The sequence below is a fragment of the Cynara cardunculus genome (genome assembly GCF_001531365.2).
Source record: "Cynara cardunculus var. scolymus isolate 2C chromosome LG 17, CcrdV1, whole genome shotgun sequence".
Taxonomy (NCBI): Eukaryota; Viridiplantae; Streptophyta; class Magnoliopsida; order Asterales; family Asteraceae; genus Cynara; species Cynara cardunculus.
The window spans coordinates 3,874,373-3,886,320 of NC_037544.1; the positions used below are offsets into that span (position 1 = coordinate 3,874,373).

Here is an 11,948-nt window from a genome sequence, read left to right on the forward strand (position 1 = left end):
TGATTTTGGTTTTTTGTGTAGGTGATCTATCTTTTGCTCTTGAAGTAACTTGTTTCAATTGGTTCTACTTCACGACCTTTATGTATTATTAATGGTTCAATTGCTTACTTAGGTTGTGTACAAGTTTCTTTTCATTTGGTGGTAATGATTGTTGGGTTAACAAATAGTTCCGAATTTTGTTATGATCATGTGATTGAATTTATATGTAGATCTTATTGTTAATCACATGTGATCTTAATTCGTAAAGTATGTTGGTGGTCCATTTTTTGTGTTTTTCGGCCCAAAGTAGTCACTTCTCTTAACGATGTTAGTAAAGGGTCCATTAAGTTCGTTTGTCCCTCCCACATGAGGGGTAATTTGGTCATTTTATGCCTACATTCGTTTTCTTTTTCAAAGTTACAAACATATTAATATTGTATGTTAGAGTGAATTATACATATATTTCAACCGATTTTTGTCCATATCAACAAGGAATATCACCCCTTACAACTTTAGTCTTACAGATAAGAAAATGGACATCTTTACAAAACAACGATGTAATCAAAATTATATAAAAATTGACTATTTTTGGTCAAAAATATTAGAAAAAGTTTAATGCATTAAAATTGCAAGTTGATGGATAGTCAAAGGACTAAATTTGCACTTTTTTAAATAGATTAAGGGCATGTTTGTTTTTTAAAAATTACATCTTAATGAATATGACGGTAGAGTATTAAGAACATTTATTTTATTTGTGAAATAAGAGTTTAAAAGCTTTTAATGTCTTCTGAAATTTTAAGTGGTAAATGTATTTCGTAATACATATTAATCATAATATGCCCTCTATCACATGGTTCATATTTTGGGGGGCTTAAAAATATTTGTTAGCAAAAACTATTCATCTTTTATATTTTTGCACTACTTTGATCGATTCATATTTCAGAGCTCATATGTAAAAACAAACAATATTGCTTGTCCAAATTTCAGACTTTAGCTTATAAATCAGAAATAAAATCAGACTTCAAACTTCAGCAAATTTTAAAAAACAAATGTCACCTTAAGTGTTCACCCACTCGAGAAAATTCCTGGGTCCGTCACTGGTTGTTTTCATCATCTATGATTTACAATTTGTTGTTGTTTTCGTCCTTAGTTTGGACTTAGCTTTAGCCCTCACGAAAAAAAATCACAATTTTTAACAAACCACAGTAACAAAAACCACAATTTTTTACAAACCAGAGACAGTAAAAACGTAATTTAGGGGCCGTTTACTAAACGCTTATCCGAATAAGTATTTGTCAAGTCACATTACCTTATTGGATGAATATGGAAAAGATCAAGAATCTTACCCGATTAGAATGAAGACAATGATCGGGAATCTTACCCGATAAGTGATGGTGATGACTCTTACCATGGTTAGCACTTACCGGGTAAATTATTGTATGTGATACCGTTTTGGTGAACTAAATTCCTACCCAATAAATATATAACAATATTAAAATTTTATCGATAAACGCTTATCAAATAAGTGTTTGGTTTAGTGACACTTACTAGTTCAAATCTAACAATGCTAGTTACATAAAACGGTACGAAACAATTGATTTAAGAACGAGTCTCGTGCAAATAAAAACGACACCCATCTTTCATCTCCCGCCCCAATCGGCCCGGATATCAAAATTACCTTTTTACCCTTCTCCACAACCAACTCTCAGTCTTCTTCTATCACACCATCTCTCACAGACCACCCTCCTCCTTTTCGTTCACGTCACCAATTCCACCGACCGTCTTGTCTTACTTTCAGGCAACTGATCGCTGTTTGCGTCGTTCGTCATGTCCACCACCGCCGGTGATGAGAAACCTGGTCGTTCCGCCTCTGTCTACAGCGAAGTCCAGACTAGCCGTCTTAAAGTTTTCTTGCCTCTCCCCTCCGTACTCAAATCCTCATTTGATGTCGTCGATGGTCCTAAGAGCTCCGCCACCGGCAATCCAGGTTCTATTCATACTCGAATTTTTCACTTATGTATTGTTCTGGAGATGATTTATGTATTTTCTACTCTCAACTGTATGTACGATTAGCATGATGCTAACTAGCTAGATACTGAGAATACGATGATTTTTCGTTCGAGCTGATGAACGTCAGCGTTTTACATAAAATTCAGACAATGCAACGTTTTTTCATTCAAGCTGATAGAAAAATCCATCTCTCGGTTTAGATATATCACATATGGACAATGTAGAGCTAAGGTGTAAGCGATATTGTCATCCGTGTATCAGATACTATCAACTCCACCCTGAGTTGTACCAAATCATTGATTTGTGTGCGTGAATATCATGTTAGTTCTAAACGATAATGACAACTGAAAAGTGAGCGTTTATAGATTGAAAAATGGTTTGGAGACCTGAAAAACATATGGTGCAATTAGTATAAATTTCAATTTATGTTCAGATTCACAGATTTTACCTTTTAAGGTACAATTACTGCACCTAGTAGTTTAAGATCTTCTGATCATCTGTATGTTCTGGTCGTATTATATTTAAAGATGTATTGTGGTATATTTCACGTTAGGTATTTTCAGTAATTCCAATGTTCGGATTATAACAATGTAGACAAGATCGCTAAGCTCTTTCCGAAGCTGTTCGGGCAGCCATCAGCATCCTTAAAGGCTGGAGGCTCATTACCAGAGCAGAGTCTAAAGATTGGTGTTGTTCTATCTGGAGGACAGGCTCCTGGTGGACACAATGTGATTTCTGGAATTTTTGGTAAGCAAATCATTGAATTGAAGATGTTGATTAGCATGTGTTTGTGAGATGTTACTTGTTTGATCATTGATAACCTGTTGATCAATTTCCAATGGTCTTACTTTCACTGAGTGCTTTGGCTGGACTACAGACTATTTGCAGAGTAGGACCCAAGGCAGCACAATGTATGGATTTAGAGGTGGCCCAGCTGGAATTATGAAGGGTAAATATGTTAAGTTGACAGGCGATTTTGTCTATCCTTACAGAAATCAGGTAATGTTTCAATTACTTTTGGCAAGCACATGAAATATAATTTAGTGCAAATGTTGCATGTTTTTTGTGATTTCATAGCTAGGTTCAGAAATCTGAATATATCCTTTGAGGCACAGTCCCAATTTCTCAAAAAACAAGGCCGGACCCTAAACGGTCATGGATTTGAAAATAGGACCTATCAGGGACGGCCCTATTTTGTTCTTTTAAGTCAGACTATTGCTTTCGCAGAAGCAAGTCCGGATGTCCATACCTTAAAGATCTGCCTTTGACCGGTTCAAAATCGGTCCTGAATTGGGCCTGACATCCAGACCTTTATTGGTCCTTTTTTGGATCGGTCCTTATCCGGTCCTAGCTCTGAAACCCTTAACTGAATCAGGCCCAAAGACCTGGATTGGTCCCGTAACCTGTCCTTCCTGTTCCAGGTCTGTTCCTCATGCCTTTTGTGCATCTCCACTAGTGTGAATCATACACTTCTACCTTAATCTTTCCTTAGATTGTTGGGATCATTTTAAACTGTAGGGTGGCTTTGATATGATCTGCAGTGGAAGGGACAAGATTGAAACACCTGAGCAGGTTGTAACTTTTCAAATCTGATGTCTTGGAATATTTAATTTGAAACTAGTCTCCTCTTATTAAAATTGCATTACTCCTTTGCAAGGCCTTGATTAAAACCTTAGGTTTGTTGATGAGGTTGCATTGTCTTGCAGTTTAAAGAGGCTCAGGAAACAGTCAAGAAGCTTGAATTGGATGGCCTTGTTGTCATTGGTGGGGATGACTCAAATACAAATGCTTGCCTGCTAGCAGAAGACTTTAGGTCTGTTTGGTTCTGTTTCTGCTCAAAACAAGTTGCATCTTCTTGCAAACCATCAGATGTATCTTCATGAAGACTTTATTCGTGTCTTTAACTTGTTGAAGGACTAATGACTTGAAAACTCGGGTTATTGGATGCCCAAAGACTATTGATGGCGACTTGAAGTGCAAAGAAGTCCCGACAAGTTTCGGATTTGACACTGCCTGCAAGGTAATCAACTCATGACAGGAATTCTGCACCTAGATTGAATTTCACTGCACCAAATTGCATGCAAGGCAGCTTGCTGCAATGTTAATCTGTGCAAGGTTTGCATTAAATTTTTCTCTATGGTATGCAGATCTATTCAGAAATGATTGGAAATTTGATGGTCGATGCACGTTCCACTGGGAAGTATTATCACTGTAAGTGTTCTGTGTTCTGTGTTCATGTTTCAGCCATTGTAGTTTGTTGAAACTGAGAAAATATTGTCCCTTTACACTTGAGATCTCCCCTTTATTTCTTAGTAGTAGAACTCTTCAAGAGTATTAAAATTACATATAAAGCAACCACTTAATGAAATCCTAATCTTGAATTGAATACTTAATATGTAAAAGAGGTACATACCATCCAAGTCACTCGTCTAAGCTTATCATCTTTGGAAATATATTTCGTAGTTTAGATTTCTTTCTTGATGCATTACAGTTGGTTCCTTTGTGTAAAATCTTGTTCGAAATTGTACATTACATTAGCTCATGTTCTCTCTCTCTTTTTTTTTGTAACTGAACCTGCAGTTGTAAGGTTAATGGGCCGTGCTGCATCACACATAACCCTGGAATGTGCTTTGCAGACTCATCCAAACATAACAATCATTGGAGAAGAGGTATCCCTTTATCCTTGTCTTGATGTTATCTGAATAAATGGTTGAAAGCTCAGTTAGCTCACCCAATTATTTTAGATCGGAAAGGAAGAGGAAGGGGGCTCAGTAATAGGTAGAGGATTGATGTTTCTATTTGAAGCTTATTACATGGCATGGTAATCATAATGATGTTCTCCAAATACCACACCATAAATTGTAGGTTTATATACTGTTGTTATGCGTAGCCAGTTTAATATTTACAAGTATACAAGGTTGGATAATTAACATCTATTTGCTTAACACAAAAGCAGAATTCGTTGTCTAATTCTGTTGTAGTGTTATGACTTTGTCCATGATTTCTCATTTAAGCTTTGTGTCTGCTTCTGGATTTCATAGCTGCTTCGTTCAAAGCAAGGAACAGTGGTCCCCTAGTCTATTATGTTACTGTAACCATCCTATATGAGAGTATGATCTGGTTGCCTATTGAAGGTGGTGTGACTTGTATGTCTATTTTTGTAAGTACAGCACTATTGTACTGGTTCTAGGCTTGCCCATATCTTGGAAGACCGATTATTCTGTGTTTATATATCTGACTTACATGTGTTTAGAAACTCCTATGTGTTTAGAAACTCTTAAGAGAAAATTGAAGGCTTAACAGTTTTTGCTGAAAGATCTTTGAGGATTTATTACTTATTAGGGACTAAATAACAAATTAGTTTTGATAACCTTTAGTCTTCATAATTTATTGTTGTAGGTTGCTGCCCAAAAGCAGACAATGAAGAATGTTACAGATAATATAACAAATATAATCTGCAAACGTGCAGAAGCTGGTTACAATTATGGTATTATCCTCATACCAGAAGGCTTGATTGATTTCATTCCAGAGGTATATATCTAAACCAAAACCACCCCACCCCTACAAGCAGTAAATGATCAGTCTGCTAAAGCAAGTGGAACTGATCTAATGTTGATGATCGTTTCTCATTTAGTGGTGGTATTGTTCCTTGTGATCTGCAGGTGCAACAACTTATTGCAGAGCTTAATGAAATTTTAGCCCAAGATGTTATTGACAAAGAAGGAGCATGGAAAAAGAAACTTCGGAGCCAATCTCATGAGCTGTTCGAGATATTACCAAACGCAATTCAGGAACAACTTTTGTTAGAAAGAGATCCCCATGGAAATGTGCAGGTAGTTATGATGCTTGAGTGCTGCATATTTGATTATTTAAGAATAGAAATTTACGCATCCTTTTGCATGCTCTCTTTTTTTTTTAAGTTTGATTCTTTGTTTCTATTTTGGGTTAAATGCACATAGGTTGCGAAAATCGAAACTGAAAAGATGCTCATTCAAATGGTGGAAGCTGAACTAGAGTCAAGGAAAAAGGAGGGTAAATATAAGAAGGAATTCAAAGGGCAGCCACACTTTTTTGGGTAAGTAATAATATGCGTTTTGTAGCAGGACAAGATGGTATAGACAATACAAAAACTTGTTGTCTCATGTTTGACGCGGCATCGGACCACGACAACGAGTCATGACTTGAGTGCGACAAAAGTGCATTTTTTCTATCCCACAAAAATAGAAAGTTGGGACAATTTGTTAAATTATTAAACCACCCATGTCAAGTTAAAACCCTAAAAAACCTTCCACAAATCTTTCACCCATCTACCTCACTCTTGCCCATCCAGCCCCATCCGTCAACCAAATGCACATCTGTGTAATTGGATCTATGTAGAAACCAAATACAAATGTTGTTCACTTCCTTTCCTTTTCATGTCATTGCTTCTATTTCTTCTGAAAAACAGTCTTTATGCAGTTATGAGGGTAGATGTGGTTTGCCATCCAACTTTGACTCAAACTACTGCTATGCTTTGGGTTATGGTGCTGCAGCTCTGCTTCATTCTGGGAAGACAGGATTGATTTCTTCGGTTGGTAGTTAATCTTTCTTTTTCTGTATGATATTTATTCTTTCCTTGTTCTTGACTGTCTACAATTTTCTTCGGATCATCATACGTCCTTTCTTACAGCAGACATCAGCATATGATGTGCCGATCTTACCATGGTTATGTTATCAAACTAGGTGGGTAATTTGGGAGCTCCAGTTGAAGATTGGACAGTAGGTGGGACGGCACTGACATCTTTAATGGACGTTGAGAGGAGACATGGTATAAATCTTTCCCCTTACATCCTCATGTTTCCTGAACCCTTGTCCTGCATACCAAACCAAACTGACTTGGTATATCCTACTCGAAGATAGGTCTGGGGGCTTGAGTGTACACAAACTTGACCTCTACCCCAAAGAGCATTGGTAGACCTATAGCTTGGCTCGGGGGTCCATTGATCCCCACAAACTTAAAAAAAATGATTTTTACATTATAATATTTAATTTTTATAACTACATATATTGTTTCGACCCCCAACAAAAATAAGTTTTGTCCCCACAAAAATTTAACCCATTTTCATTGTCAATTTTTTTCGATATTTTGTTTTTTATATTAATTGTCAGTGTTATAGTTTGTTAATTGATGTATTATAGTTATTTTTTGTTAATTGTTAGGATCAGCGAAGGATAATGAGAGTTAAGATGAGAAGCGTAAAAAAAATCAGAATCCTTGATCACCTTTAATCTCAAACTCACCCATGAATGGGGCTTGATATGGGGATTGATTTGGTGCATCTTGGTGCATCTCATCTCGATGCATCTCATCCTAATGGGCATCCAAAGGTGGAGATCCCTTCTTACGCTTCTCACTTTAACTCTCCTTCTTACCAGAACCTAACCCTGTAACGATCAGGGCTTATTAGTTGATGCCTGATCATTAATTTTCGGTTAATTATTAATTGTTAGGATTAGGATCCGTTAGTTGATGCCTATTATTATATTTTTGTTAATTGTTCTATTATTTCGTTACAAGAAATGAACTTTAAAAAAAAATAGTGGTAGTTATAATTCTTGTAATGTTCTTCAACTAGCTCTACTCATGTGATGCCTAATATCCGTAATTGAATGATCTCTCTTGGGAAAGAAAAAAAGTTACGGCGTATCACCATAAACAAACACATAAAATTCCTTGCCAACTACATGACCATGACCTTAATTCCGATCCCCATCACCAAAGTTCCTGGATCCACCACTGCCAAAGAGTATAGTGGCTGTTTTCGTGAAGACCTCCAGATCCCTGTCCTGTATATAAATGCATATCAGATAATGAGTTCGTATAACTCACTTAAGGTTGTTAGTTAATCTTCTGTCATCTTAAGTTAAAAAAGATGTAGGGAATTTATCTTACAAGTTTCCAAGGTTGAATCACCTATTTCCATTGTTGACAAATAGTCATGGATTTGCAATACAACTCCGGCTTGTCCAATCAAGTGTCATAGTTTTAATGGGTTGGGTGAGTAGTTGAAGCTTTTGAGTTAACATAAAATCATTCAAGAATTCCACTGTTTAGGCTAAAAGCACAACTGTTAACCTTTTTTGCAGGCAAGTTTAAGCCTGTGATTAAGAAAGCAATGGTGGAACTTGAAGGTAATAAGTTCTTCATTTTGTATGCATATCTGTTAGTTTGAATGACTAGTTGGCAACAGTAATCTTATGCCGTAGAAGTGTTTGTATGATATCTACATTTCTGTTATATCAGGTGCTCCTTTCAAAAAGTTTGCATCTATGCGCGATGACTGGTCCTTAAAGAACCGCTATATCAATCCAGGTATGTTCGTAAGCTACCCCTTGTTAACTCCTTCATCAGCTAGACACATGTAGGGTCGGGCTTCACTGACAAACACAATAACATGTTTCCACTTCCTCAGTCCACAGTAAAAAGTGAAGACGAAGTTAAAATCTGACCCGAACAACAAATCTGGATAAAACAAGATCTAAGGTGATGCAACGACGATCCGATCAACAATGCTAACCCACAAGCCTAGAAATGCAGTAAACAGTCATAAACGAGATGACACATAATGAGATTTAGGCCGTTTACCAAACACTTACCCGGGTAAGTGCTTACCAAGTCATGTTACCTCACTGGATGAATATGGTAAGGACCAAAAATCTTACCCGGTAAGAGCGAGACAAGGACCATGAATCTTACCCGGTAAGTGAGGGAGACGACTCTTACCACGGTAAGCATTTATCGGGTAAATTGTTGCATAGGATGTCGTTTTGGTGGACTAAAATTTTACCCGGTACGTAAATAATAGTGTTAAATTTTACCGGTAAGCACTTACCAGGTAAGTGTTTGGCAAACGACCCCTTAGTTGGAATTGGAATCGGTCAAAAGAATTTGATTTTGAATTGAATTTGATGAAATTTGACCATGCTTTTGGTTGGATGGAATTATTAAAGGAATGAGAATCTTTGGGTGAAATCTTAAATAAAACAAATTCAATTGAATTCAAGTGATTTCTATATTTTCAACATGTGAACCAAACAAACAAATTGGCATTTGGTCAAAGGAAATGATCATTTCAATTCCTTTGGAATCATTTTTTTGATTAACCTGGATATCCAACCCGCTATGCGAGCCGACTAATCCCAGGGCGACCACCTGCTTTGCAGATAGCCCGGAGTCACCGTATTTGAACCTCCATGGCCACAAGGGGATTTTTATTCCTCCTTAGATTTGAACTTGAGACCTCCTGGTATTTTTGACCTTTGAAGCCAAACTCAAACCAATCAGGCACCACCCTTGGTTTCATTTGGAATCATTTGAATTCAATGAAACAAATAGCTCCCAAGTGTACAGCCTTCATTGTTTTTCAATTACATAGTATTTGCTAGTATTCTCCAGGGAGGATGGTGATCTCTGAATGCTGACGATCTACAATTTAACAGGGCCTGTTCAGTTCGTGGGTCCAACCGCTGATGTTATCAACCACACACTACAGTTGGAACTCGGAGCCCAAGCGTAACTCATATTCAAGGTTTACATTAATTTACAGCATGCTTTTTTTTTAGTATATATAACCTTAGAAGTTTGAGGCTAGTGGCTTCCATTTTCCAAACCAATAATCGACCTTAGGCTCAAAATAACACATAAGTGACATAACATGAGGGTGGGTTCGTCCAGCTTTTCGTGAACTTGATACATGGTTTTTTGAGTGAATATTTTGATCCAAAAAATGTACACATTTTACTTAAATGATTCTTCATGGCCTTCTCTTATAGATTGACAAAATATAAGTTCAAACGTGAACGGTTCCATTTTACGTGAACACCTGAAATAGGTAACCGTCATATGTGATGTGATAAACTCGTGATACACACGGCTCTTGCCTCTTGGGTCGAGTCACCTGCACACTATTTCGTTCGCATACAATGTCACATGTGATGGTTACCTATTTCAAGTGTTCTAGTATTCTCGTAAAACGGTATTGTTCTCTTTTGAACCTCCTCTCTCTCTCCATATATATATATATATATATATATATATATGTGTGTGTATTTGAACCTTTTTTTCTTTTGTCAAAAAGTTTTTTTGAAGAGTGATGTAATGGGTTATGGTATTTTTGTTTTTTGCTTTTACATGTATAATTTTAAGAATTTGAAAGCTAGTAAAAGATGATGTTGGATATATTTCTACATTTTCATATCATTAAAGGTTGTAAAAACAATTATGAGTTGAAGGATTATGTGATAATGAGAGTTAAAGTGAGAAACATAAGAAAAGATATAGTCTCTTGATCACCTTTAATCTCAAACCCGCCCATGAATCCCGCTTGATGCGGGAGATTGATCTGGTGCATCTCGGTGTATCTCATTCTAATATGCATCCAAGGGTAGATATTTATTCTTACGCTTCTCACATTAACTCCCATTCTCACTGAATCTAACTCTAGGACCACTTGATGTATATGTTTTCACAATTAAAAATAAAAACATATATACATGCACACACACATGAAGGATCGTGTGAGAATAAGAGTTAAGTTGAGAAGTATAAGAAGGGATTTGGACCTTTGATTATTTTTTAATATATATACACACACACAAATGATCGTGTGAGAATAGGAGTTAAGTTGAGAAGTATAAGAAGGAATGTAGACTCTTGATTACTTTTAATCTCACCTCCACCAGATAAATTGAACCACACGGGAATTGATTTGGTGCATCTCATTAGGGTTGATCGTCAATTAGGATTGATCCGAGGATGAAGATCTTTTCTTACCCTTTCACCATAACATCCATTCTCACTGAGTCACCAGAACTCAACCCTATATATGTATTCGTAAAAAATATTGAATCTTGAAAATAACTTGATTGTCGAATGTCTAAAATCAATCAGGCATTAGGTCGATGCCATGAGTGGTTAATGGGAATAAAACTATAAACTTTTTGACAATACGTCTATGTTGGCTCAAATCCAGCTATTACCTCACCAACTAGCTAATCAAGCATAAGCCCCTTCTCCGACGGATTCCTCATTTTACTCAGTCCTTAGCCTACGAGTATTAGCAAATAACAACCATTTCCAGTTGTTCCCCTCCCAATGGCAGGTTCTAGGTTATTAGTTCTCATTTACTTCTAACGGATATTCTTCATGTGGTTTGACCGAGGATGGGATGTTAATCCCCGTACCCCCGAGGACCAGGACCGGAGCCTGGGGCTGTTACTAACAACCGGGGCTGGGGATTACAAAACCCGCCCCATCCCCACCCCATTGCCATGCCTGCATGAGGTAGCATGTTTCCGTAATCAAATCAAATACAAAGTATGTTCTCTTAATTGAATGAAAGATAGAAAATACACCATAGGTTTTATTTTGATCTACTTTGCCTATATCATTACATCAAATTCTAGTTTAGTTGATTTTAATGGTAACTTGGTAGAAATGACATAACTACTAGTAATAATATATGAACTATTATACTGGATGACTTGCACGATCATGTAATTATCCAGATAACGTCTCTAAAAACTGTGTAATTAATCAAACATATACGGACTACCTACAGTAGAATAGATGGATGCAGTGTCGTTGATCATATCTTTGATTTCAACATGTTCCTTTTGCTCGTTTATTTTGTAAATAGAGTAAAATTACATAAACATTAAAATATAATATATTTTAAAAAGTGATTAAAGTTATAAAAATTTAATTAATTTTGGATTTACATTAAAAAAAATCAGTGTTACTATTTAATTAAAGTTATAAAAATAATTTAATTACATTTTTATTAATTGGTTATTACAAAACAAATGTTTTTAATATTTTTTACAACTTTATCTATATATATATTAAAGAAGAAACCAAAGGTAATGAGGTGGCACCTTCTAATGCTTAGAACCCCTCCTATCTTTTTTCTCATTTTTTT

General features: G+C 36.3%; 1 protein-coding gene across 1 annotated transcript; it reads left to right on the forward strand.

Moving 5' to 3' along the window:
- Window positions 1-90: 90 nt before the first annotated feature.
- LOC112500973 (pyrophosphate--fructose 6-phosphate 1-phosphotransferase subunit beta-like) lies at window positions 91-9,574 on the forward strand (the record flags this gene model as incomplete). The annotated part of the gene is made up of 17 exons (XM_025104596.1): window positions 91-106; window positions 1,814-1,966; window positions 2,584-2,736; window positions 2,867-2,988; window positions 3,508-3,561; window positions 3,696-3,802; window positions 3,904-4,009; window positions 4,137-4,200; window positions 4,570-4,658; window positions 5,389-5,520; window positions 5,652-5,822; window positions 5,949-6,064; window positions 6,448-6,559; window positions 6,712-6,796; window positions 8,116-8,160; window positions 8,273-8,341; window positions 9,469-9,574. Coding segments are annotated over 17 exons (1,671 nt in total), but the record flags the coding sequence as incomplete, so codon positions are not given.
- Between the last annotated feature and the right edge of the window lie 2,374 nt (window positions 9,575-11,948).